Source organism: Macrobrachium nipponense, chromosome 22, assembly GCF_015104395.2.
Source record: "Macrobrachium nipponense isolate FS-2020 chromosome 22, ASM1510439v2, whole genome shotgun sequence".
Lineage (NCBI taxonomy): Eukaryota > Metazoa > Arthropoda > Malacostraca > Decapoda > Palaemonidae > Macrobrachium > Macrobrachium nipponense.
Genome location: NC_087213.1, coordinates 27,456,024 through 27,482,534, shown reverse-complemented (window position 1 = coordinate 27,482,534; position 26,511 = coordinate 27,456,024). Strand labels below are relative to the sequence as shown.

Below are 26,511 nucleotides of genomic sequence, written 5' to 3'. Positions count from 1 at the left end.
TTATCTATCTATCTGTCTTTTTTTCTCGCTTCCTCTTGTTGTTTGCGCAGCCAAAGAAGTTTTTGTTTTGTTATCATATGGTAGTTTATAGTCTGATTTATTGTTGCTTATAGAAATCATTAATCTCCAAATAAGTTTTGCTAACTTTTCATTAGTTTCCCTTGTGATTCAGACTCTTCATATTAGAAATTGTTCAGAGCAACAAGTACCAAACAGTTTGTTTTGGTAGTTGTAGCAAGTGTTGTCGTAATAGTGTTGTTTCATTCTGGTTGCGAGCATTATTATTATTCAACCTAAATCCTTAGACTTACCCAAAAAGTAAAGCAATATCTGCCCATAATAGCAAGTAAAATTAACGATGAGATGAAGATTTTCTCCATTCGCATGTAGTTTTTCCTGAAGATTTCACTTCAAATTATTTCGTCACCGGGGAAAATTATTCCCATGCTGTAAGGCTCAAACCGTACAGGGAAGTAGTGCCGTCAGTGCATCTCACGCACTGCACTGTAGGCATGAATTAAGGTTCTTTGCAGCCCCCATTCCTTTTACTGTACCTCCATTCATAGTGTATCCTACATCTTGCTATTCCCCCTCCCCTAAGACTAGTTTCTTAGTGCAACTGCGAGGTTTTCCTCCATTACACCTTTGGCCTAAACTCTATGTTCTATTCCATTCCACGACAAAAAAACTTGTGCATATTTGTTTAAATTATTTTTTTAAACGTAATCCATGATGGCAGCGTCAATAAAATCAGGCTCTTCACTGGGAAGATGGTCAATTTTCCCATTTATACAACATGGTTTTCAAGCCCGTAGTTGTGTAGTATAAGGCATTTTGTTAGCGCACCTCACTAAAAGACATGGGCGGAGTGAAATGTTTGCTCTCGTGTTGGCAAGGCCTCCCTCCCCCTCAATTTTCTACTGACGGTAAAAACAGAGGCACAGGCATCTCTCACGCCATTCCTCCGATCCGGGAGGGGAAGGCGGCGGCCGGTTATCCCATCCCCTTCCCCTCGAGTCGATGGGTACGTGGTATAGAAGTCTAACCTCCGGTATTAACCCGTTAGTATCGGCCTACGCGTCACTTCCGAGGTGCTAGTACTGTACACTGTATCCATAACTATGGTTTCAAGCCCCCCCACCCCCCCCCCCCCCCCCGCCACCAACCTCCCACCCATTGCCCCACCAGAAGTGAATGGTACACATTTAACCCTCCTCGACTGATGTTAAGCAGTGTAACATTACAAGCAGGCAATATAGCTGGTATAGTGGTTATTGATGTGGAAAAGCCTCTCAGATGTCTCGCGGGTTCGCGTCTCCCCCAGGGCGATGGAAAATCGCTGGCTCTGTATCATGACCAGTTACTGCTGCAGTGTGGGATCTTTAGCCGTGGGAGGTTGAAACGAACATTCTTGAAAGCTTGAATTTCTAGTCAGTGGCCCCTTTGGTGTGATTGTTCCATGTTGAATAGGCTTTGACTACGGAAATAACAATAATAAGTAAATAATTATAATATCTTATTAAAAAGAATGGCAGTTAACTGAATTTATCCTTTTAAGAAATTTTCTTTGTTTTTCTGTTAATTTGTCTTCCATTTATCAGAAAAATAGAGAAAATTCTTTATACTATAAATTCAATTAACACTGCCATTCTTTTTTAATAAGACATGTATCCGAGAAGGTCTGCTTCCTGCTAATAATAATAATAATAATAATAATAATAATAATAATAATAATAATAATAATAATAATAATAATAATAAACTCCCCTAGGGTTCAGAGGACGGGTCACAGGAACCAGATATGCAGCTGTAGATGCTTTGAATCACAGTAGGGACCACTGCACCACCCCGACTACTTTTTAACCCCCCTTCCTCTCCCGTCCCCACCCCACCACGAGCGAGTGGACATAGTCTTCCTACCAACAGGTGCAGAGTGATGTGTACAATAAGCAGGCAATATTGCTCTTCCTTTGATGATTTCTGTTGCTGAGAGGATAAAGCAATGGCTCTCTGCTTTAGGGGTTGACGCATCATAATCCCAAGATTTAATATATATACAGTACACACACACACACACACACACACACACACACACACACACACACACTTTCTCTCCCCAGCTTTCTCTCAGAGAGTGAGAGATATACATATATATTTTATATATGGATATATGTATGTATTTAAAATAAAAGGCCCATAAAACACTATTTAAACGTTGCAACCGTATATTATGGGCACTTCTTCCTGTCCCTGTTCACTGGTCAACATTATATATATATATATATATATATATATATATATATATATATATATATCGTATATATAAGGGTATGACTCAGGTTGGGTAAATATGAAAGCATCGCCATAATGTTGCAAATGAAAAAAGAAAATAGCGGTCCAATTAGTGAGACTTACCCAAACTCCCAAAAACTTTAGATTGTTTGCACGTAGATTCAAAAGTAAAACATGTACAACTCATATTTATTAGGAATTGGTTAATATTTTCTAGTTTTGTTGGACACATAATGTCATATAGTTTGTTGTCTGTTAAGATAGCATATTGAATGCGCTTAATTTGTTTTAATAATGAATAATTAGTTAGATATACTAATCTCGGTTTTGCAAAAGGCCTTTTTTTTTCATACTACCTTAGGATTTAATGATGACAAATAAAATAAGTCACAGAAGAAGCTTTCGCTAGACCATTATTTCCCACATGTGCAATCCACATAAATACCACCTCCCTTCTTTACATATTTATGAGTGAACGTGGCTGAAGTAGCGCCAGCCGAAATGTTTGCTAGTGTTCATTTTGTTCATTGCTAAATTCGTACGTGTTTAGCTGTAAAAACATCTTATTATCAGGGAAGAAATGTATGCAAAATGCACTTGTATCCACTGGACCAAAGTGTCAAGAACAACTGTGAGTAATGGCCTTAATTCTTCAGAAAACCAAGTTTTTGTTCGTTCCCACGAACTACGATTCTGGTTGTTCGTACTAGCGTACGTTTTTTTTTAATGTTTCCATGTATATACTTTTCCCTGTTGCCGTCTTGAAGCAGCCAGTTCCAATACTGCGTCTTTCTATCCTCGGCCTATTTTTACATCTTCCTCATAATCGCCCATCGTATAGTTCCTTCCTGCTTATCTCTCTTAGTCCACGTGATAGTAATCAAGCTGAGTTACTTCGTTGCTCTCTCTCTCTCTCTCTCTCTCTCTCTCTCTCTCTCTCTCTCTCCAACTCCTACTCACAGTAACAATAGTCGAGGGATCCGGGACTAAGTTGACAAGAAACACACAAAGTAAGATGATCCCACAAGACGCCAACGGCAGCTGGGACACTAACTAAGTCTTTAAAATGAATTTTTTGTTATATTTGTTTTTATTCGCGCGATGTTGTCTTCCTTATGAGACTTAATTTTCATTTCACACGGCACTGCGTATCGTCGGTGTCCGCCGTTGGCTCGTATACTCTGCTGGGTTTTGTGTTTGATGTTGAGCAAAATGACCGTTATATTTCTGTAACTATATCTCACTGACTATTTTTTTTTTTTTCATTCTTATATATATAATGTGTGTTTGTCTTTAACTCTTTCAAGCTATTCCTTTGCTTTTGGACATTTGCTCTTTTTTTTTTTTTTTTTTTTTCGTTGGATTAGATGTTTTATTTGATATTCCGTGAATTGAGTCTATACTGCGGTGGCTTTCACTGTCTATGTTTCAGTACTTTTTGTTTCTCGCCATTTCTAAACAACACTGTCTCTTAGGAAGGTTCTCTCGTCCTTTTTATTTTGATGAATTCCTCGTCTTCCAGTTTGGGAGAGAGGTGGAAATGATGATAAATTGAGAGGAGCGCAGGAGAACGAGAAGGAATCCAGTAAATAGAGTAAAACATGGCTCATATGACACCTTTAAATAAACCGAAAGAAGAAAGATGGGAGCAAAACGAGGAGGAATAAGTCCTAACGAAGCTTGTTAAAAAGTCCAGGCAATATTAGATGTTTGTTTACTTAGAGTTCCTGAGCAAGCAGAGGGTAAGACTGCGGGTGGTGCTTCACACATTATGCTTGTTGACTGCCTTGTATGCAGTGATGAGTCTTGAAAATGCTAGATGGTGATCCTGACGACCTTTGAGGATTTTGCTCGTCATTTGCGCTTTCTTGGGTTTTATATGTTTGGGATCCGTTTCATACAACTGGGAGCAATGTTCGGTATTCGTGAGTTCTGGAGAAATCGTTTGTCTTTCTTGGGCATCGTGCACGAAAATAATATGAACTGAACGGTTGATAATTATGATGATTCTGAAGGATGTGTACCTAAACATTAGTTCACTGAAATTGATTATGATTAAGGAAATTACAGAAACTTTCAAGAAATTCCAGTCATTGGAAGGAGACGGATTAGAATACAGATTTGGTCTGCACAAGGTTTTGATGTTGAAATTTAATGATACAGTCACCCTTTAGCTAATAGTATTTTTCTGTTACGGGAAAATATACGTTTTCTGTTTTCTGTTATGAGAATGGGATACTTAAAAGAATTTTGCTGAAAAATTTGCGTAGTAGTAAAGTAAAGAGATGCACAGTTTAAGATCGGGTATATTTTATAGACAGCAATAATGATAAAAGCCGCAAAAATAATTGTGAAACATGCACTTGTGCTGCTGGCATGAGAACTCTTGAGGGAGCTGGTATAGTATTTCTTCAAAGGTGCAAGATGTACAAAGGTTTCGTAGTACTTCATCAGCTGCACAGGTTTTAACAATGGAGAGTGGCGTTGAGAAGACATGAAGCTTTGTTCTTTTTGAAATAAAAACGCTCTTAACACAAGTTCTTTAAAAACGAAAGATCTACGAAACTTTCTCGGGGCAGAATGTCAAAGAGGTAGGATTCTGATAATGATTTTATTATCCGGCTTAGTGCCAGATGAAAGGTGTTCTTAATGAGGATAATTTTACACCCTGTTTCTTTTAGCATAGTATGACGAAAAAGAAACAAAGCTCTGCCACCGTTGGCTTCATGAAAGTATGCTTGACAGCTGCATTGCCTGGGAACCCCACCTGCTGGTATCGTTTACTACCGCTGATCGGCTGAGAGCTGTAAATCCACAGACCGCACTCAGCTGAATTTGTAGATCAAATGCTTCAGGATGCTTGATTACGTTACATTTAAATAATCACTCCGTTATATTCAAGAAATCTACAATTTTGATGGATTCTTAACTAGAATTTTAATGCCTGTTAGTAGGAATGTTAACGGTAAACTTACTTTACTTTTGAAGTACCTTCTAGTACTATATACCTCTTTCACGCACCAAGAGCAGCTACAGTCGGTAAAGTAGTAGTAGTCGTAGTAGCAGTAGTGACTTAATTTTGGTTAGTGGGGTTTTTCGTTGCTGTGTTAAGAGTTTTTTTAATCTCATCTGTCGTCGAAAGATTGATGGACGTACGTTATTTAACAAAAAGGGATCCCCCGTTATCGCCTGGATAGTTGACAATAACAAAAAATCTTGGTTTAGACCAGACGCAGAGACTGTGTTCTAGCCATTTTCTGTATCCCCAAGACACTCCTCTGTACTCACTTGTAAAGAGAATTAGAGACACCGGAAGTTACTATACAGTTAGGATCATTTGTTTTCAAAATACACTTAGTCTTCGAGAATCTATTTTGTTGGTTATTTAGAGTTCCCTGCGTGGGGCCTATATCCCCTGGGGAGAATTTTATTTTTAAGGGGTCAATTCGAGGATTATAACAGTGAATTCTTGTCTAACAAGTCTGTGTGAGTAATGAGTGTGTGCGCGAGTTAATACATACGGTGTATATATAGTATGGATACTTGATGAGGTGGGGCATTTCCAAAAATAGGTTGGGAACCACTGGTTTGGACTAGTCTGAGCCGGTCTTTCGACCAGTAGAGGCCTGGCGGACATCGAGGCTCTGCTCAATCAACAGACGCGTTGTTTCCGACATCCTGATGCTTGTCGGTCGTATTATTGTTTGTGCAGATGTATCACTATTAATCGCACATTGAAGATTTATTATTACTATTATTGTTATTATTATTATTATTATTATTCAGGGAAGTCGTGGATCAAGAGGAACTCTCCAACCCCTGTCCTTGAATAAGACAGATTCATACTATGCTCTACGCCACACTACTGTTGCTTCTCGCAGTTTCTGCGTAAGTATATATAAAAATTATTTTCTGTTGTGCTGGTATTTGAAATATATATATATATATATATATATATATATATATATATATATATATATATAGATAGATAGATAGATAGATTTATGTGTATGTTATTTCAAATTTATAGATATTTTTGTACTGTTCTTTCAAATATAGTGATATTTATGTGCTCATATTTCAAGTCCAGTGATATTGATGTACTGTCATTTCAAATCCATAGGCATTTTTTGTGCCGTTATTTCAAATCTATAGACATTTTTCTGCTGCCATTTCAAATATATAGATTTATTTAAGCGAATATAGTCTAAATTATGAAATTAAAATATCCTAATGATTTTTTAAAAGTATTTTGCTTCTTCGAACTTTTATCGATTTAGCTTGAGAAGAGAGACATCCGTCATTCTGCAATAAAGTGGCCCTTAACACCCCACCCCTCCTTCCCCCCTCCCCCCGAATAAATAAAAAAGATGAAAAGGTAAACCTGCTACACAAAAGAATTTCGTGGGGAATGTCGGACAAGTTACGATACTTATCATTCTGTTGTGAAGTGTAAAGAAAAAACGAAGAAAAATACTTCTTTCATCTCTGCGGGTTAGTGCCGTCAGTGCACCTCATGCGGTGTACTGTAGGCATTGTTTAAATGTTCTTTGCAGCGTCCCTTCAGCCCCTATAGCTGCAACCCCTTTCGTTCCTTTTACTGTACCTTCTTTCATGTTCTCTTTCTTCCATCGTCCTTCCCACCCTCTCAACAATTGATTCGTAGCGCAACTGCTTGGAGGTTTTCAGATCTTTAACCGTGAATTTCCGTTTCAGCGCTGAATGGCCTAAATTCTGTATTCACTTCAATAAGAGTTCTTTGTAATGTAGGTGGGCGTCTTGTATTTCAGCAATTGACTAGGCACAGGCCTACCTTGGAAAGTAAAAAACTGTAGGAGTTATGTATTTTTTAAAACAAACGCGGTCATAGTTTACCAGTTTACAAGGCTAACTAAACTCAGGGTTCACTTCTATACAAATCTTTAAAGGTGGCTCCGTCGTTTATATTGAGAGACTAAGAATTTTCTATTTTAAACGAAATTAATTTGAATAACCATATCCAAGCATGACTTTCCCCAGAGATAATCGATTTCTGTTAAATTAATTCTCAACAGAATAACAAACTTAGGAATATTTTGTTCGTCTTGAAGCAAAAGAGTGAACTTCAACACGAATTCTATCATTTCAAGTTTGCCTTTTTACTGGTCAGTTTTCGGTTGATCGTGGTTGATTTTAAATTGGTACAATATTAGGTAGTGTCCTTGTTTGGATATGAACTCGTAGAAAGCTAATTATGTTTTTAAAATCTTACGAGAAATCTGTGTGAAGTCTCGTACGTAAATTCTAGCTGTGCAATGTGAAGAGAAATTCCCTAATTATATGACTGTTACTAAGAGCCAAAAGCTTCGTTCGTCTGAGACATCCAAACAAACATATGTATGTAAATGAGAACGTTGTAGCACTGGAAATGTCAGGGGGTAAATCTCCATTACTTGACGTTGTCTCATTGCGTTTTTGATAAATTTATTACCATTTTCAGACAACGATAAAACTGTATTTTTAGAGGAGATATCACTTGCAATAACTGTCAACTGTCTTGTGTTCTAGTCTTGGTAAAACTGAGCTCTTGAGGAGAAACACTAAGTTTTGTTAGATGCTTGTTATCTGTGAAGTTGAAATTCTAGGATGGTTTGGCAAATGGAACGAGTTTGGCGCTCTCTCTCTCTCTCTCTCTCTCTCTCTCTCTCTCTCTCTCTCTCTCTCTCTCTCTCTCTCTCTCTCTCTCTCAGCACGTCTTTCTCTTCATTTGATGCAAATCTCTCTGCAGGGGAAGGGCTGACGAGAATGACCCCCAGGCAAAGGCCACTGCAGAAGTGTTGTCGAAGTTGGAGCTGTCTGATGCTCAAGTGAGACCATCGGTTAATAATGGTATGTTTTTATAATTGTACCGAAGTAGCCCTGTCCTTTCCGCCTCTCTCTGTTAAGTTATTGCAAATATAAAAAGAGAGAGGAAATAAACATGAGGGATCTAATTCAAATAACTTTGTTTACCATTAAATTTGTTCAGGAACAAAGTAGCAAAATGAATTCATAATTTAATTCCTTTATATTGATTGATTGCTTATGAAATTTAGGTCTTGTGGGCTGAAATATATAAATTAGTATGATTAATTATAAGTGTATGATAACAGTGTTCAAATATGAAAGTAGACAATTCTTTTGGGAATGTTATTTATCTATGGTGAATTGTGTTTAATTGAGTTCTTGACGATGATACCGCTCAGGCAGCTTTGGCGAGCATTGAGGTAATTTTGAGTGAATCATAACACAATGAAGCAAGCAAGCAAGCAAGCGCAGCATATTTTAATGTAAATTGATATTTTAAATCTTCAGAGCCGACCACAGCGAAGGTACAAGCCTACGTGAGGAACATGGACGTCGATGATGTTGACATGGTTAGTGAATCTTTTTCTTTCTTTCTTTTAAATAAAAAGCTGTGTATTTAGTACTTTACTGTGTATAGCCTTTCTTTAAAAAAAAAACTCGTTATGTGTGTTTTAGCTTGAGTTCTTAAGTAGAGGAGCATCTATATTCAACATGACAAAAAAAAAAAAAAAACCACACCTGAAATTCATGGGAAATATGATCTCTGTTTTATACCTAAATATTTGATTACTGTAATAATACAATCGTTCGTTAATTCACTCATTACAGAAAATCACTCTTGACATGACATTCCGGATGCGCTGGAACGACCACCGTTTGGCATTTGATGTACCAGGTAAGGTTTTAAATTGTAATGGTCTTGATCTAGTTTTATGATTTCATCCGTGTCAGAGCGCCTCGGTGGCGTGGTCAGTATGGTGTTGGCGTGCCACCTCGGTAGCCGCGCGTTCGATTCTCGGGCATTCCATTGAGGCGTGAGAGATGTGTATTTCTGGTGATATCATTTCACTCTCGACGTGCTTCGGAAGTTACGTAAAGCCGGAAGTCACGTTACTGAATAACCACTGGTTCCATGCAACGTAAAAACATCGTACAAACAAAAACAAACAAAAAACAATAATCTGTGTTAGAAAGTCAGTGGGTAAAATTATTGGATCTTTCCTAGGTAGTGACCCAGGGCTAGTATTTCTTGGGGGTCATTATCCTTATGGTTTGTGCAGTCTTTTGTTTTATGGTTTTACTGTCATCCCCGACGGGGATTGTACTAAACACGTCCTAAAGTTGGATACATACTGGGTTACGATAAAACCCTGGGGTCCCCCAACTAGGAAAGATCTAAATTATTTTTATAAACGTTTTGAAAAAAAAGTATTTATATTTGAAAACCTACTTGGATTTATTTTGGAATACAATTTAGAGAAGGTATAATATTGTTTTAAAGAGAGAACCATTAGTAAGTTTCAAGACTAGAAAGTATATCTTGTTGACAGGATTTTTTTATGATTTTGACTTTTTACGGAATGACTAAAAGGAAAACAAACCTTAAGGCAAATATTAGAATTAGTCTTGAATGTTACATTTTTCATTTAGTAGACATTGCAGGTGTTGCGAAAACTTCATTAGTCAGAATAGCAGACCATTTAGTCACTGATGATCAGTAACCACCTATGTAAGACATTGGGAGGACCCCGTCCGTCAGTGTTCATTGTGAAGATTTGCTCACATGAATCCCTATTGTTAAAATTGTTAAATAACATTTTACCTAGTCAACCAAAATCTTCAGTTCAAGCTTCGAACAGCTTCGTTTGCTGACTGTCTCCTTTTCTGGGAAGAATTTCCATAATACTGGTTATGTATTCTAAGACTCGCAAATAGGAAAGGCAGGTCTGCGATTGGGTATGGACACATTTGCGATTGCTGTTTAGATGGAACAGAGTTCACCAGCTCCATCAGTCTGGTGTTTTCCATTCATAGTTGATTGTCATCTCGGGTTCCAAACGATTATGAAGGGTGCGCAACCCTGTTTCTTGTAATGATTATTATCAATCATGAAATTCATATATCTGTATTTCGTCAGTTTTTATGCAGCTTGACAAATTGTTTTTATTTATTTATTTTTTTTTATTTTTTTATTTTCTTTTTTTTTTGAGAAGGTAAAGCTTGTCTTTGTAGCTTAAAACTCGGTAATGGTGATTAGACTTTAGATAAAGTATTCACTCAGAGATAATTTAAAAAACACGATGTGGTAATTTTATAAAATTTTTATTTTATTTCCATGTATAGTGATTATTTTCTTGACAGAACAGGGTATATGACCATTAAACTTATTAAGTAACAGAGTATTGCACCTAGATACATTTAGTACCGGATTTAACATTTTTCATTATTGTCCTTCAAGAGGTTAACAACGTGGTGGTATTAAACCCAAAGATGGCGTGGCTCCCAGATGCCTTTTTCAAGAACGCCTTCACCACCCAGTACAAGTCGGTTCATCCAGAAAACTACCTCCGGGTGTACCCTGATGGAAACGTCACGTACAGCACGAGGTAAGAGTCTTCAACTTCTCAGTTGTCTTCATGCCAGGCTAAGTGTCTTTTTTTTTTTTTTTTGTATTTTGTATGAGGCTGGATTCGAAAACACAAATATATTCCCATAAAATCGGGTGATTTTTAATTGTTTTCTTTATGCCCGGTTAAGTGTCTTCAACTTCTAAGTTGTCTTTATGCCAGGCTAAGTGTCTTCAAATTCTAAGTTGTCTTCCATGCCGAGGGCTAAGTAGTTCTTCAAATTCCTAAAGTTGGTCTTCGATGCCGGAGCTAAGTGTTTTCAACCTTCTAAGTTTGTCTTCCATGCCAGGCTAAAGTGTCTTCACTTCTAAGTTTGGATTCAATGGCCAGGCTAAGTGTCCCATTCCAATACAAATTCTAAACTTGTCTTCATGCCAGGCTAAGTGTTCTTTCAACCTTCTAAGTTGTCTTTATGCCAGGCTAAGTGTCTTCAACTTCTAAGTTGTCTTCATGCCAGGCTAAGTGTCTTCAACTTCTAAGTTGTCTTCATGCCAGGCTAAGTGTCTTCAACTTCTAAGTTGTCTTCATGCCAGGCTAAGTGTCTTCAAATTCTAAGTTGTCTTCATGCCAGGCTAAGTGTCTTCAAATTCTAAGTTGTCTTCATGCCAGGCTAAGTGTCTTCAAATTCTAAGTTGTCTTCATGCCAGGCTAAGTGTCTTCAACTTCTAAGTTGTCTTTATGTCAGGCTAAGTGTCTTCAACTTCCAAGTTGTCTTCATGCCAGGCCAAGTGTCTTCAACTTCTAAGTTGTCTTTATGCCAGGCAAAGTGTCTTCAAATTGTAAGTTGTCTTCATGCCTGGCTAAGAGTCTTCAACTTCTAACTTTCTTTATGCCAGCCCTGGGAGAGCTGAAAGTCAGCTCAGTGGTCCGATTTAACTATTTTAATAATATAATAATATTAGTGATCTTTCCTCAAGGAAATTGAGAGTTATTTGACTGACGTTTATCTGTAAGTAGTGGTTTGTCAACGGCAGTGTCAAACTTTTGTTTATATTTATACTAGTTAAACAGCATCTGCAATGACATCCTACACTACTCGGACTTTCAAGCATCATTAACTGTAGGAAATTTTCTTAGTTGAAATGAATTTCGATATTCAAAACACAATCTATACTCTAATTTCTTTACTTTATCTAATAGATTAAAATATACTCCTATACTTCACCCATTAATCCTTCATTTTCAGGTATTTTGTACTCACAAGTCTAATAGTCAACGTTCAAGTTTTCCTCTTATGAGGATAAAATGTTAAAATGGTTTAAATTTAGACAAAAGGGTTGATTAGGGTATTTAAGGTACAAAAAATGACTGTTTTAAGTTGTAAGAGCGCATATATTGTTCAGAGGTCTTATTTATGGTGATGAAGAAATATCGGGACTGCTAGCATATGTGAAGAGATCTTAACGTGCCCATTTGCAAGGAGCTGTAAATCTCTTGATCTGTTGTCATCCCATTATGCAATTACATAAATGTAGATTTAACCATTTGAAATAATCCCATTATGCAATCACATAGATGTAGATTTAACCATTTGAAATCATCCTATTATGCAATTACATAGATGTAGATTTAACCATTTGAAATCATCCCATTACGCAATCACATAGATGTAGATTTAATCATTTGAAATTTTCAATCCCATTTAAATGCAATTACCATTAGATGTAGATTTAACCAATTTGGAAATCATTCCCTTAACGCAATCACATAGATGTAGAATTTAACCATTTTTTGTGAAATCATTCCCATTTATGCAATTTACCCATAGTGTAGATTTAACCATTTGAAATCAATCCTATTATGCAATTAGATGTGAGATTAAACCATTTGAAATCCATTTCCGCAATTATTCAATTCCCATATATGTAGAGTTTTAATCATTTGGAAATCAATTCCCCATTATGCAATTACATAGATGTAGATTTAACCATTTGAAATCATCCCATTATGCAATTACATAGATGTAGATTTAATCATTTGAAATCATCCCATTATGCAATTACATAGATGTAGATTTAATCATTTGAAATCATCCCATTATGCAATTACATAGATGTAGATTTAACCATTTGAAATCCATTCCCATTATGCAATTAACATAGATGTAAGATTTAATCTTTTGAAATTTGAAAATCCCATTATGCAATTGCATAATGCTAGATTTAATCATTTGAAATCAGTTCCCATTTAATGCAATTACATAGATGCTGATTAACCATTTGAAAAATCATCCCATTTATGCAATTACATAAGATGTTAGATTTAATGTCCCATTATGCAATTACATAGATGTTAGATTAACCATTTGAAATATCCCATTATGCAATTAAAGGATGTAGATTTAATCAATTTGGAAATCATCCCATTATGTCAATTACATTAGATGTAGAGTTTAATCATTTTGAAATGCATCCCATTATGCACATTACATAGATGTAATTTAACGATTTGAAGTATCCATTATGCCAATTACATAGGATGTAGATTAATCCATTATGCAATTTACATATGATGTATTTAACCATTTTGAATCATCCCTTATGCAATTACATAGATGTAGATTTGTGACCATTTCTGTAAATCCCATCCCAATAATGCAATTACATAAGATGTAGATTTAACCATTTGACCCATCATCCCATTATGCAATTAACATAGATGTTAGATTTGTTATTTGAAATTTGCAATCCCTTAATCCAACTCCATTATTAGCATGTAATGGGAGTGTGATTTAATTTTACATTTGAAAATCCCACTTACTGCCAATTATGCAATTATATTTAAGTAAGATTTGAACCAATTTGAAATTTCAAAATCCCATCCCTTATCGTAAATTCACAGTAGATGTAGATTTAATCAATTTGAAATCATCCCATTATGCAATTACATAGATGTAGATTTAATCATTTGAAAGTCATCCCCACTTATTGGCAATTTACATTAAGATGTTATGATTTGAACCTTTGTTAAATCATTCCCATTTATGTAATTCACATTAAAGAATGATTTAGACTTTAATTTAATTTGAAATCATCCCATTATGTAAATCACACTAGAATCTTCGTAGATTTAATCCATTTGAAATCATCCCACTTAAATGCAAATTACATAGATGTAGATTTAACCAATTTGAAATTCATCCTATTATTGCAATTACATTAAGAATGTAGATTTGACCTATTTAAAATTCATTCCCCTTCATTATGTAATTCACACTGATGTAAAGATTTAAATTCCATTTGAAATCAATACCCATTATTGCCAATTACATTAAAGAATGATTTAGATATTAACCATTTGAAAATCATTTCCCTATTATGTTGCAAATTCATCATATGGTAAGATTTGTTGACCATTTGAAAATCAGTATCCCCACTTATGCATTATTACAATAGATTTGTAGATTTTAACCATTTTTGAAATATCCCATTATTGCCAATTAGCATTAAGAAGATTTGACTAATTTAAAAAATCAATTTTCCCATATATTAATCACAATAGGTAGATTTTAACCCTTTCAAAATTTGAAACCATCCCTATGCAATTATTACATAACTATGTAGATTGAACCATTTGAAATCATCTTTATGCAATTACATAATGTATGATTTTAACCATTGTGATCATCCCAGTATCAATTACATAGATGTAGATTTTAACCATCTTGACAATATCATGCAATTACATAGATGTAGATTTAACCATTTGAAATCATCCCATTATGCAATTACATAAATGTAGATTTATTATTTGAAATCATCCCATTATGCAATTACATAGATGTAATTTACTATTTGATAATCTCCATTATGCAATTACATAAATGTAGATTTAATTATTTAAAATCATCCCATTATGCAATTACATAAATGTAGATTTAACCATTTAAAATCATCCCATTATGCAATTACATAAATGTAAATTTAACTATTTAAAATCACCCCATTATGCAATTACATAAATGTAGATTTAATTATTTAAAAATTATTCCATTATATGCAATTACATAAATTTAAATTTAACACCATTGAAATCTCCCATTATGCAACTACATAAATGTAGATTTAATTATTTAGAATTATCCATTATGCAATTACATATTGAAAATTATCCTATTATGCAGTTACATAAATGTAGATTTAACCATATAAAATCATAGCAAAATTGACTGGTGTTTTATTTTTATTTTACACTGTCGTTGATTTCATTGAGTTAGCATCTTTTTGTCTTAATATTGTCTAGGTTGAGTGTAGCCCTTAGCTGTCCCATGAATTTGGTTCGGTTTCCCCATGACACTCAGGAATGCCAGATGCAGATTGCCAGTTGTAAGTAGTCCTCATTTTGTCATAAATAACATGTAGGTGTGACTTCTATTTAAATGATGGCCAAAGAGTGTTACTGCATAGCTGCTCATGTGACCTATATACGAGTATGTCAAATTAAGGCTATAAATACTTTTATGATGAAAATAAAACGCAGTTCTGATGTAGTGACAGAGGAAGAAAAACCATCCACCTTTTCTTACAGATGGCTACACTACAAAGGACTTGATTTTGGTATGGAGAGAAGAGACACCTACGGAAATTAGTCAGTTCCTTCATGGCGGAAGATTTTCTCTCGATCGATTCGACACAGGTTACTGCAACTCGAGAACCTCTACAGGTAAATTTGAACTTTTTCGAGTCTGAGAAAAGGGAGACAGGAAATACAGTGACTTTGAATTTTTATAGTCTTGAGATAAGGAAAAGGATAGAATATTTTTATATTTTGATGCGGCATCCACCTCATAAACACCGAAGGGGAGGTATACTATAGTAGATTCACATCAACTGTGAATTTGATGTCTAGGCCATTCCCTTACGACACTCCTGATTGGCTGTTGATAAGCCAATCACAGAGCTGGTAACTCTCAGTCTCTCTCAAGAGTTCACATGGGTAGGATCTATGTTCCACCTCTCCTGAGGGATACGTCTTTGAAAAGTATCTCTCAGGAGAGTTGGAACATACATCCTGCCTATGTGGACTCTTAAGAGAGACAGAGTTTCTAGACCTGTGATTGGCAATCAGGAGCGTCGTAAAGGACTGGCCTAGACAGCAAATGCATGGTTGATGTGAATCTACCATAGTGCCGTCAGTGCACCTCACGTGGTGGCTGGGCTGTAGGCATTCTGGCTCCTAGCTCCATCTAATTTTTAGCCCTTTACTTGACCTCCTCTCCTATTCTTCCATTTTTGTTCTTGGTGCTGTTGTTCTCCGGGGGGGCCGGTGGTTGGTTGGTTAGGAAAAGTCTATGGGAAAGCCTAAAATGCTCTGAAAAGGTGTTTCGTATTGAGTTAAAGATACAGGAATTTTAAGATAGGATATTTATGATTTATTTATTAGAATTAAAATGTAAAAAAATAATGTGCATGTTAAACAGTACAGAACATTTACTTCTAATAAAATATAGCGTATTTATTTTAATATTCTTTGGTGAAACAACGCTCTATTTGACCATAGATTTTAGCAGGTTTTAATTTACGTTAAGTTAGAAATATAATGTTTACGACTTATACTTGAGGGGAAAATCTTTTCATGCGTCCCAAGTAAGCTGGAGGTTGGATCACGCCTTCTTCAGTAAGTGTTAATGGATGAGGCTGATAGCCTTACCCTCTGTCCCATGTATATTCAAACTTCTTGTTGCACACAACGTCTGGCATTCGGTGGTCACTTATTAAAGTCTTGACCAGATCCAGCCTTGATGAAAACTTCTGATGTCTTTAGATTTTGAACTTGGTGAACATAATGACATAGTGATTACTTTCACCTAATTGGCTAACGCTGTATGAGTGACCTCATCCTATTTGTCAGTGTCGTATATCTATCTTTATTTTAAAATCACAGAAATCCAATTTGATTTACATAATGATTTCAGAACTTACGCCTCTGTAGTGGGGTAGTGCTGTCCGTGCACCTCATACGGTGCACTGTAGGCGTTACTTACGTTCTTTGCAGCGTGCCTTCGGACCCTAGCCACAACCCCTTCCATGCCTTTTACTATACCTCCTTTCGTATTCTCTTTCTTCCATCTTACTTTCCAACCTCTCCTAACAATTGATTCACAGTGCAACTGCGAGGTCTTCCTCTCGTTACACCTTTCAAACCTTTTACTGTCAGTTTCCGCTTTGGCACTGAATAACTTCATAGGTCTCAGTGCTTGGCCTTTGGCCTAAATTCTACACTAATTCAATTCAATTCTTTCCTCCTTAGGCGACTATTCCTGCGTCAGCGTCTCGGTGGTCATCAGACGAGATTTCGGAGCCTACCTGCTGGAGTGGTATCTGCCCACCATCTTCCTCATTGGCGTGGCATGGTTCAGCTTCTTCATTCCGTTCGAGCAGTTCTTGGGACGCCTCCTCCTCACTCTCATTCCACTCATCAGCTTGGCATCGTTCACGAACACGTTCACCAAAGGCCTGGCCTCCGTCCCCTACATCAAGGCCTTCGATATTTTCACCGGATTCTCTCTGTGCGTCATCTTCCTCACTCTGGTCCACGTCGTCGTCTGCTACGTTAAGGGTCTCAAGTCAAACTATAATGTGACAGAAGGGGTAAGTAAATAGTGGAATCTAAGTTTGTTTGTTTTTTGTATTTTGTATGTTTGGTTGAGTATAAGTAGTGTTTACACACACACACACACACACACACACACACACATATATATATATATATATTATATATAGATATATATATATATATATATATATATATATGTGTGTGTGTGTGTGTGTGTGTGTGTGTGTGTGTGTGTGTGTGTGTGTGTGTATGACTGGTAAAAATATTCCGTTACAACAGAATTCCATCTGATAAAAGGAGCCCATATAAACGCTAGAATATAGAAAGTAAGTACTATATTTCAGAGACTGCTGTCTCTCTCTTCAGGTAGTTAATGAATTCATTACCTACCTGAAGAGAGAGGCAGCAGTCTCTGAAATTAGTATATTTACTTTCTATATTTTGGTGTTTTTTCGGTTTCCTTTATTATTATTATTATTATTATTATTATTATTATTTTTTTTATTTTTTATTTATTTATTTATTTATTTGCTCTATCACAGTCCTCCAATCGACTGGGTGGTATTTGCAGTGTGGGGTTCCGGGTTGCATCCTGCCTCCTCAGGAGTCCATCACTTTTCTTACTATGTGTGCCGTTTCTAGGATCACACTCTTCTGCATGAGTCCTGGAGCTACTTCAGCCTCTAGTTTTTCTAGATTCCTTTTCAGGGATCTTGGGATCGTGCCTAGTGTTCCTATGATTATGGCACAATTTCCACTGGCATATCCCATATCCTTCTTATTTCTATTTTCAGATCTTGATACTTATCCATTTTTCCCTCTCTTTCTCTTCAACTCTGGTGTCCCATGGTATTGCGACATCAATGAGTGATACTTTCTTCTTGATTTTGTCAATCAACGTCACGTCTTGTCTATTTGCACGTATCGCCCTATCTGTTCTGATACCATAGTCCCAGAGGATCTTTGCGTGATCGTTTTCTATCACTCCTTCAGGTTGGTGCTCGTACCACTTATTACTGCAAGGTAGCTGATGTTTCTTGCACAGGCTCCAGTGGAGGGCTTTTGCCACTGAATCATGCCTCTTTTTGTACTGGTTCTGTGCAAGTGCCGGGCATTCACTTGCTATGTGGTTTATGGTTTCATTTTTCGTATTGCACTTCCTACATATGGGAGAGATGTTATTTCCGTCTATCGTTCTTTGAACATATCTGGTTCTTAGGGCCTGATCTTGTGCCGCTGTTATCATTCCTTCAGTTTCCTTCTTTAGCTCTCCCCTCTGTAGCCATTGCCACGTGTCATCTCTGGCTAGTTCTTTAGTCTGTCTCATGTATTGTCCGTGCATTGGTTTGTTGTGCCAGTCCTCTGTTCTGTTTGTCATTCTCCTGTCTGTATATTCTGGGTTCTTATCTACTTTTATTAGTCCTTCTTCCCATGCACTCTTTAGCCACTCGTCTTCACTGGTTTTCAGATATTGCCCCAGTGCTCTGTTCTCGATGTTGACACAGTCCTCTATACTTAGTATTCCTCTCCTTCCTTCCTTTTGTGTTATGTATAGTCTGTCCGTATTTGCTCTTGGGTGTAGTGCTTTGTGTATTGTCACATGTTTCCTGGTTTTCTGATCTATGCTGCGGAGTTCTGGCTTCGTCCATTCCTCTATTCCTGCGCTGTATCTGATTACTGGCACTGCCCATGTGTTTATGGCTTTTATCATATTTTCTCCATTGAGTTTTGACTTGAGTATCGCCTTGAGTCTCTGCATATATTCTTTCCTGATCGTGTCCTTCATCTCTTGGTGTTTTATTATCCCCTCCTTTTCCATTATTCCCATGTATTTGTATCCAGTCTCATCTATGTGTTTGATGTTGCTCCCATCTGGTAGCTTTATCCCTTCAGTTCTTGTTACTTTGCCCTTTTGTATGTTGACTAAGGCGCATTTTTCTATTCCAAACTCCATCCTGATGTCCCCAGATACAATCCTTACAGTCTGGATTAGGGTATCTATTTCCTTGATGCTCTTACCATACAGCTTGATGTCGTCCATGAACATCAGATGGTTGATTCTGTTGCCTCTTTTCTGGAGTTGGTACCCGGCATCCATCTTCTGTAGTACTTTCGTCATGGGAATCATGGCTACTACGAAGAGTAGTGGGGACAGTGAGTCGCCCTGGAAGATCCCTCTCCTGATATTAACCTCTGCTAGTCTTATTCCAGAGCTCGTAAGTATTGTATTCCAGTTGCGCAATGTATTTTTGAGGAAGCTGATGGTGTTTTCCTCTGCCCCATATATTTTCAGGCATTCTATAAGCCATGTGTGTGGTATCATATCGAAGGCTTTCTTATAGTCTATCCATGCCATGCTTAGGTTGGTTTTCCTTCTCCTACTGTTCTTCATTACCATTTTGTCCATCAGGAGCTGGTCTTTTGTGCCGCTACACTTCTTCCTGTATAGCCTTTGGCTGATGATATATGTTAGTAACTTCCACAGGTGATAGGCCTGTAGTTACTGGCTGTATTTCCCTTACTCTTGTCTTTTTGTACGAAGGATGTTCTTCCTGTGGTCATCCATTATTATTATTATTATTATTATTTATTTTTTTTTTTTTTTTGCTCTATCACAGTCCTCCAATTCGACTGGGTGGTATTTATAGTGTGGGGTTCCGGGTTGCATACTGCCTCCTTAGGAGTCCATCACTTTTCTTACTATGTGTGCCGTTTCTAGGATCACACACTTCTGCATGAGTCCTGGAGCTACTTCAGCGTCTAGTTTTTCTAGATTCCTTTTCAGGGATCTTGGGATCGTGCCTAGTGCTCCTATGATTATGGGTACGATTTCCACTGGCATATCCCATATCCTTCTTATTTCTATTTTCAGATCTTGATACTTATCCATTTTTTCCCTCTCTTTCTTTCTCAACTTAACAAATCTGGTGTCCCATGGTATTGCGACATCAATGAGTGATACTTTCTTCTTGAATTTGTCAATCAACGTCATGTCTGGTCTGTTTGCACGTATCACCCTATCTGTTCTGATACCATAGTCCCAGAGGATCTTTGTGTGATCGTTTTCTATCACTCCCTCAGGTTGGTGCTCGTACCACTTATTACTGCAAGGTAGCTGATGTTTCTTGCACAGGCTCCAGTGGAGGGCTTTTGCCACTGAATCATGCCTCTTTTTGTACTGGTTTTGTGCAAGTGCCGGGCATTCGCTTACTATGTGATTTATGGTTTCATTTTTCGTATTGCACTTCCTACATATGGGAGAGATGTTATTTCCGTCTATCGTTCTTTGAACATATCTGGTTCTTAGGGCCTGATCTTGTGCCGCTGTTATCATTCCTTCAGTTTCCTTCTTTAGCTCTCCCCTCTGTAGCCATTGCCATGTGTCATCTCTGGCTAGTTCTTTAGTCTGTCTCATGTATTGTCCGTGCATTGGTTTGTTGTGCCAGTCCTCTGTTCTGTCTGTCATTCTCCTGTCTCTGTATATTTCTGGGTCTTCGCCTACTTTTATTAGTCCTTCTTCCATGCCACTCTTTAGCCACTCGTCTTCACTGGTTTTCAGATATTGCCTCAGTGCTCTGTTTTCGATGTTGACGCAGTCCTCTATACTTAGTAGTCCTCTCCCTCCTTCCTTTCGTGTTATGTATAGTCTGTCCGTATTTGCTCTTGGGTGTAGTGCTTTGTGTATTGTCATATGTTTCCTGGTTTTCTGATCTATGCTGCGGAGTTCTGGCTTCGTCCATTCCTCTATTCCTGCGCTGTATCTGATTACTGGCACTGCCCATGTGTTTATGGCTTTTATCATATTTCCTCCATTGAGTTTTGACTTGAGTATCTTTCCTGATCGTGTCCTTCATCTCTTGGTGTTTTATATCCCCTCCTTCCATTATTCCCAGATATTTGTATCCAGTCTCATCTATGTGTTTGATGTTGCTCCCATCTGGTAGCTTTATCCCTTCAGTTCTCGTTACTTTGCCTTTTTGTATGTTGACTAAGGCGCATTTTTTTATTCCAAACTCCATCCTGATGTCCCCAGATACAATCCTTACAGTCTGGATTAGGGTATCTATTTCCTTGATGCTCTTACCATACAGCTTGATGTCGTCCATGAACATCAGATGGTTGATTCTGTTGCCTCTTTTCTGGAGTTGGTACCCGGCATCCATCTTCTGTAGTACTTTTGTCATGGGAATCATGGCTACTACGAAGAGTAGTGGGGACAGTGAGTCGCCCTGGAAGATCCCTCTCCTGATATTAACCTCTGCTAGTCTTATTCCAGAGCTTGTAAGTATTGTATTCCAGTTGCGCATTGTATTTTTGAGGAAGCTGATGGCGTTTTCCTCTGCCCCATATATTTTCAGGCATTCTATTAGCCATGTGTGTGGTATCATGTCGAAGGCTTTCTTGTAGTCTATCCATGCCATGCTTAGGTTGGTTTTCCTTCTCCTACTGTTCTTCATTACCATTTTGTCTATCAGGAGCTGGTCTTTTGTGCCCCTACACTTCCTTCTGCAGCCTTTCTGTTGGTGGGGGATGGTGTTTGTCTCCTCTAGGTGATTGCATAGCCTTTCACTGATGATACCTGTTAGTAACTTCCACATTATTGGTAGGCAGGTGATAGGCCTGTAGTTACTGGCTATATTCCCTTACTCTTGTCTTTTGTACTAAGGATGTTCTTCCCGTGGTCATCCATTTGGGTTGCATTGTGATTTGAGATACAATGCTGGAGTTTTGTTCTGCTATTCGTGGGTGTAGGGCCTTGAAGTTTTTTGAGCCAGTATCCATGGACTTCATCAGGACCTGGGGCTTTCCAGTTTGGCATTTTCTTTAGTTGGTGTCTGACTGTGTCTGTCGTGATCTCTGTGAATCTTTGTTTTATTCTCCCTGTTTCTTCTTCCTTGACTTCCTGGAGCCATGTTGCATGTTTGTTGTGTGATACGGATTGCTCCATATGTTTTCCCAGAGTCTCTTACTTGGTTCGGCTTCAGGAATTTCTGGGTGGTTGTCTTCCTCTCTTAGTTGTCTGCATAGTCTTTTCTGGTTGGTTCCGAATAGTTTGTTCTGTTGGTATCCCTTATTCCTGTTCATGTACCGTTGGATCTTATGTGCTTTGGCCTTAAGCCTCTGTTTTACATCTTCTATTGTGTTGTTTAGTCCCCTCTCTTGTACTTTGTATTTCTCGTTCAGTTCCTCCCTTGTTTTCTTGCTTCTTAGCCTTTTTTCTGCCATCTCTTTCAGTTTACTCAAGTCAGATCTCATCACCATGATTTGCTTTTCCAGGCGCCTTTTCCAAGGAGGTTGCTGTTTTGGTTTCTGTTGGGTTGGTTGTGCTGGTGGTGTTGGTGTTCGAATCCCCATAAGTTCTGCTACTAATCTTGCTCCTGCATATGCCAAGTTATTTGTTTCTGTGATACTGGTGGTGTGTATTATGCCCATTATTTCATTGACCTCATTTGTTTTCTCCCTTAATTTCTTGGTGTTGTAGGCTTTCATGGAAGGGATCTTTGTTCTCTCTGTATCTGGCTCCATCCATTGTCTAATCTTTTCTACCCATTCCGTCCTCTCTGTTACTTCGTCGGTGTTTCTTCGTGTGTCGTTGTTTGATACCTCATCCTCCCTGTCGTCTTCTGTGGCATCGTCTCTCAGTTCGTCTTCGTGTAATTCGTTGTCGTGTGACATTTCCCTTTCCAGTTCTTCTCTTTCTGTTGGGGAGAGCCAGTTCTTTTTCTATATGTTCCTTACTTGGTCTGCCAGCCTCTGCTCTGTTTGGGGGGTGTTATTCCTCTTATTCCAGATGTTGACCAATCTTCTTCTATATCCTCTCTCTGTCGGGTTGCTTCTGATGTAGCACCTCCATATTTCCTTATTTTCTTCTCTTGTCCATTTCTTCCTTTTTGCTTCTGTAGCTCCAATCTCAGGCTGTTGATTACTGTCGTTGTGGTAGTCAGTTGCTGGATGACGACCTCCAAGTACCTGACCGTCTTCCCCTTCAATTGGGTTGAATACCTGGTTGCCGGACGAAGCTCCTCTGTTGCCAGAGGTTCCATTTACGTCGTTGTCGTTTATTCCTTCATTTCTTTCCATCATTGCTGAGTTTTGCTATTTAACCCATAGCTAGACCCTACCCCATCAGGGATAGGTACTGGTAAAGATCCTTTCCCAAGGAATCAACGCCGAGGAGAGCGGTCACCCACCCAACGACTGACCAGCCCCAATGTTGCTTAACTTGACTTAAGTCCATTGACGACCTAACCCACTCCTCCACGGCTCCACATTATTATTATTAATTATTTTATTATTTATTAGTTATTATTATTATTATTATTATTATTATTATTATTATTATTATTATTATTATTATTATTATTATTATTATTATTATTATATGAGAACTTGTGAGATTACGTGGAGCACATTAAAGATACTGATGTCGACTGATGAAGAAATGTCTAAAAAATAAGGATTTAAATCTTAAACATTTTCACTGGAAAACCTGGATGCTTCCAGAAGAGCGATGATCCGGAAGAAGGCGCCGCCAAGAACGTCGAAGTTGAGGAAACGTCAGGATTCAAGAGAGTTCTGCAGAAGGCCAAGGGAAAGGCAGAGTTCCTGTCCCGCACTTTCCTCGTGGGTTTCTACATCGCCTTCCTCTTCGTGTACTTCGCTGCCTACTGTGGCACTGGTTAGAATATAGACAGCCGTTGCGCATCCAGTAAGAAAGACACTGGAGAGACAGAGAGTAATGCCTATTATTTCTCGTCCATCAGATAAGGCCTGATCTTAGTACTACGATCTTTTCATAGTCTCATATCCATCTGTTTCTTTGATTATAAAGTTCAAGTGATAACTTTTTAAACATTCGAACAACATTTTGTGTTGGTTGATTCAGTCATTTGGTGAGGTTGTAGCTACACGGAATTGCCGAGTTTTTTTTTTTTTTTTTTTTTTTCCTTTTTTATTTGCAAGGCACTCTTCATGAAACTTTTGATAAACGTACAAAATAATCAGTTATAAAATGAATATTTAGTTAACCAAACTTAGGTATTTCCAAAATTTAGACCGCAGTGAAAGAATGCAATATTTTGTACACTATTAAAAGAGACTTTCTTGCATAATGCACGCCTCATGTTCCCAGCACGGTGAAACGAATAGCCCATCTTGAGGTTAAATTTAAAGAGGGTTAATTATGCGCCTGAAAGCAAAAATGTCTTATTCTTCGCTCATACCCGTAATTAGATAAAGCACAGCTGTTCTATTGTTACCTGTAACTTTTCTCGTAATGCAAAGCAATTTGCATTGGGCGTTTGTTGTAACTTCATCTCCTAATTGAGGTTTGAAACAGTCCAACAGTTTTGTTTCTCCAAAAAATAATTGTGTCAAAGTCTTCGCAGGAAACCGGATCAGTGCCCGTTAAGTAATAAAGTTATTTTAATTTTGGCATTTTTGAATGAGGACTTCATTTAAATCGTACTGAAACTAATTTAAGGATCACAGCCACCGCAGACGAAGTCCTATTTACTGACATCAAATTCCTTCTTTAGTGGCACAGGATGTTCCGTAATTGTGCAGTAAATCGTTGTTACATCATATAACTTTGAACATTCCCTTGTTGTTCTCAGAGATCGCAGTGTTCAGTTGGCTGTTGATGCCTGTGTCAAAACTTGACAATCTTATGAAACTTTGACCGTTTGTAAGTAGGCGTTACATTTGTATATTAACTTTTAAGCATCTGTTATAAAGCAAATTATATTTGTTTGTATTCTAATGATGTGTGTCTGGGACTGTATGCGTACTGCGAAGTGCATTTTATACATTTTTTTTATATTAATGCCATGAACTTAACTGGAACAATCTTCCATAGACCAATAGACCTGAGTAACAACACAAAGAAGATAGAGGTAAAGTTAAATACATCCATCTTGGTAAAAAAAAAACTGATAAGCAAATAGATAATTATGAAAAAAAGGGTGCATAAATATTGAACAAAAGAACACATGAAAAGACTGCGCCTAGATTGGCAGTGAGTAGGTCTTGTGAAATTATGGCGTAGACTTGAGAACAACCGTGGGTTTGATGGCTGGACACATGTCATTAGAAAAAAATATAAAATATTTAGGAACATTGAATGTTAAACTAACCATCTCTTTCGTCTTCTAATGTGCCGAAAACTGATGTATACTTACCTGCCCAGTTCAAATTTTGTAACTAACTTTTTTTAATCTTAATTTTTCATTTTTAGGTATAGGACAAAAATAATTCGTCGAGAAAAAGGGAGGTGGCTATTAAACATGAACATTTCCAGCTTTTGAACCGTTTTCAGTTAACTTATATCTTTGCAACTGTTATGTCATTCTCTCTCCACAGATAGCTGTCCCATTTTTAAAAGTAAGTGAATGCTCAGTCGTGATATATTCATAATTTCTTATCATTTATCAAGGAGCAATTTACATATTTTACAATATTTTTCCTAAACTTACATCCCGTAGCTTCTCGGAAAAGATTAGAGATGTATATTGCTTCTAAAGTGTGTTAAAGTGTAGATAGATATTGTATCTGTTGAGCCTGTAGTGTAATTTGTTACTTGGGAGACAAGTTTTTTTTTTTTTTTGTATCATATTTGCTTCCTTCTCGTAGTTGATGTTGCACTAGAACTTTAGTATTCCATTCTTCATGATTCTGATTTCTCTGACAAAACAAATCAGTGTGCCTCTCTTTGGAGCTTCGGTCCTTAAATCTGGTCATTTAAGTTAAGCAGGTGTTAACTGTGTAGCTTAATTTTCATCTGACTAAATACAAATTGTTGCAATTTAAGATGTGTCCTTTGGTTGATAGAAAGAGGAGGATGACTTGTTCACTTCCACTTTGATATATTTAACAGAAGTTTTAGAATTAGTTGCATTATCTTTGAAACCATTTGATAGTTAGAGAGAAAGCATTAATGACTGTAAATTGTCTGTATGTATAGTGAAATAAAGAGTATAAATATTTAGTTCCCACTTATGTTTCCAACTTCTACAATATGTGTGAAGAGAACTTCATTCCTCGCTCAAACCAGGAAATATTACACGCAGGGAAATTCGGTGAATTCCTGAGTTCGAGAAATGTTTGAAAATTAACTGGGAATTTTAAGAGATTCCCCGTGAATTCAGCACCTGCCTGGTGGGTTCAAGACCTTGGCTGCTTCCACGCAACACTGTCAGCAGGAAATAGCGCC

At 37.4% G+C, this 26,511-nt stretch overlaps 1 protein-coding gene across 2 annotated transcripts in view; it reads left to right on the top strand.

The window, feature by feature from the left end:
- The window catches only part of LOC135198553 (glutamate-gated chloride channel-like), a 31,760-nt gene extending 5,474 nt beyond the window's left edge, over nt 1-26,286 (top strand). The window contains exons 2-10 of one of the 2 annotated variants that reach the window (XM_064226243.1): nt 6,079-6,180; nt 8,060-8,160; nt 8,626-8,687; nt 8,947-9,013; nt 10,577-10,724; nt 14,988-15,070; nt 15,273-15,407; nt 16,995-17,335; nt 23,808-26,286. In XM_064226243.1, the coding sequence (XP_064082313.1) occupies nt 6,140-6,180; nt 8,060-8,160; nt 8,626-8,687; nt 8,947-9,013; nt 10,577-10,724; nt 14,988-15,070; nt 15,273-15,407; nt 16,995-17,335; nt 23,808-23,984 (1,155 nt within the window). In that variant the 5' untranslated portion in view covers nt 6,079-6,139 and the 3' untranslated portion in view covers nt 23,985-26,286. Of the gene's footprint in view, nt 1-6,078; nt 6,181-8,059; nt 8,161-8,625; nt 8,688-8,946; nt 9,014-10,576; nt 10,725-14,987; nt 15,071-15,272; nt 15,408-16,994; nt 17,336-23,804 lie in introns of both variants that reach the window. The other variant, XM_064226242.1, reaches the window with a different exon arrangement.
- The last annotated feature ends 225 nt before the right edge of the window (nt 26,287-26,511 follow it).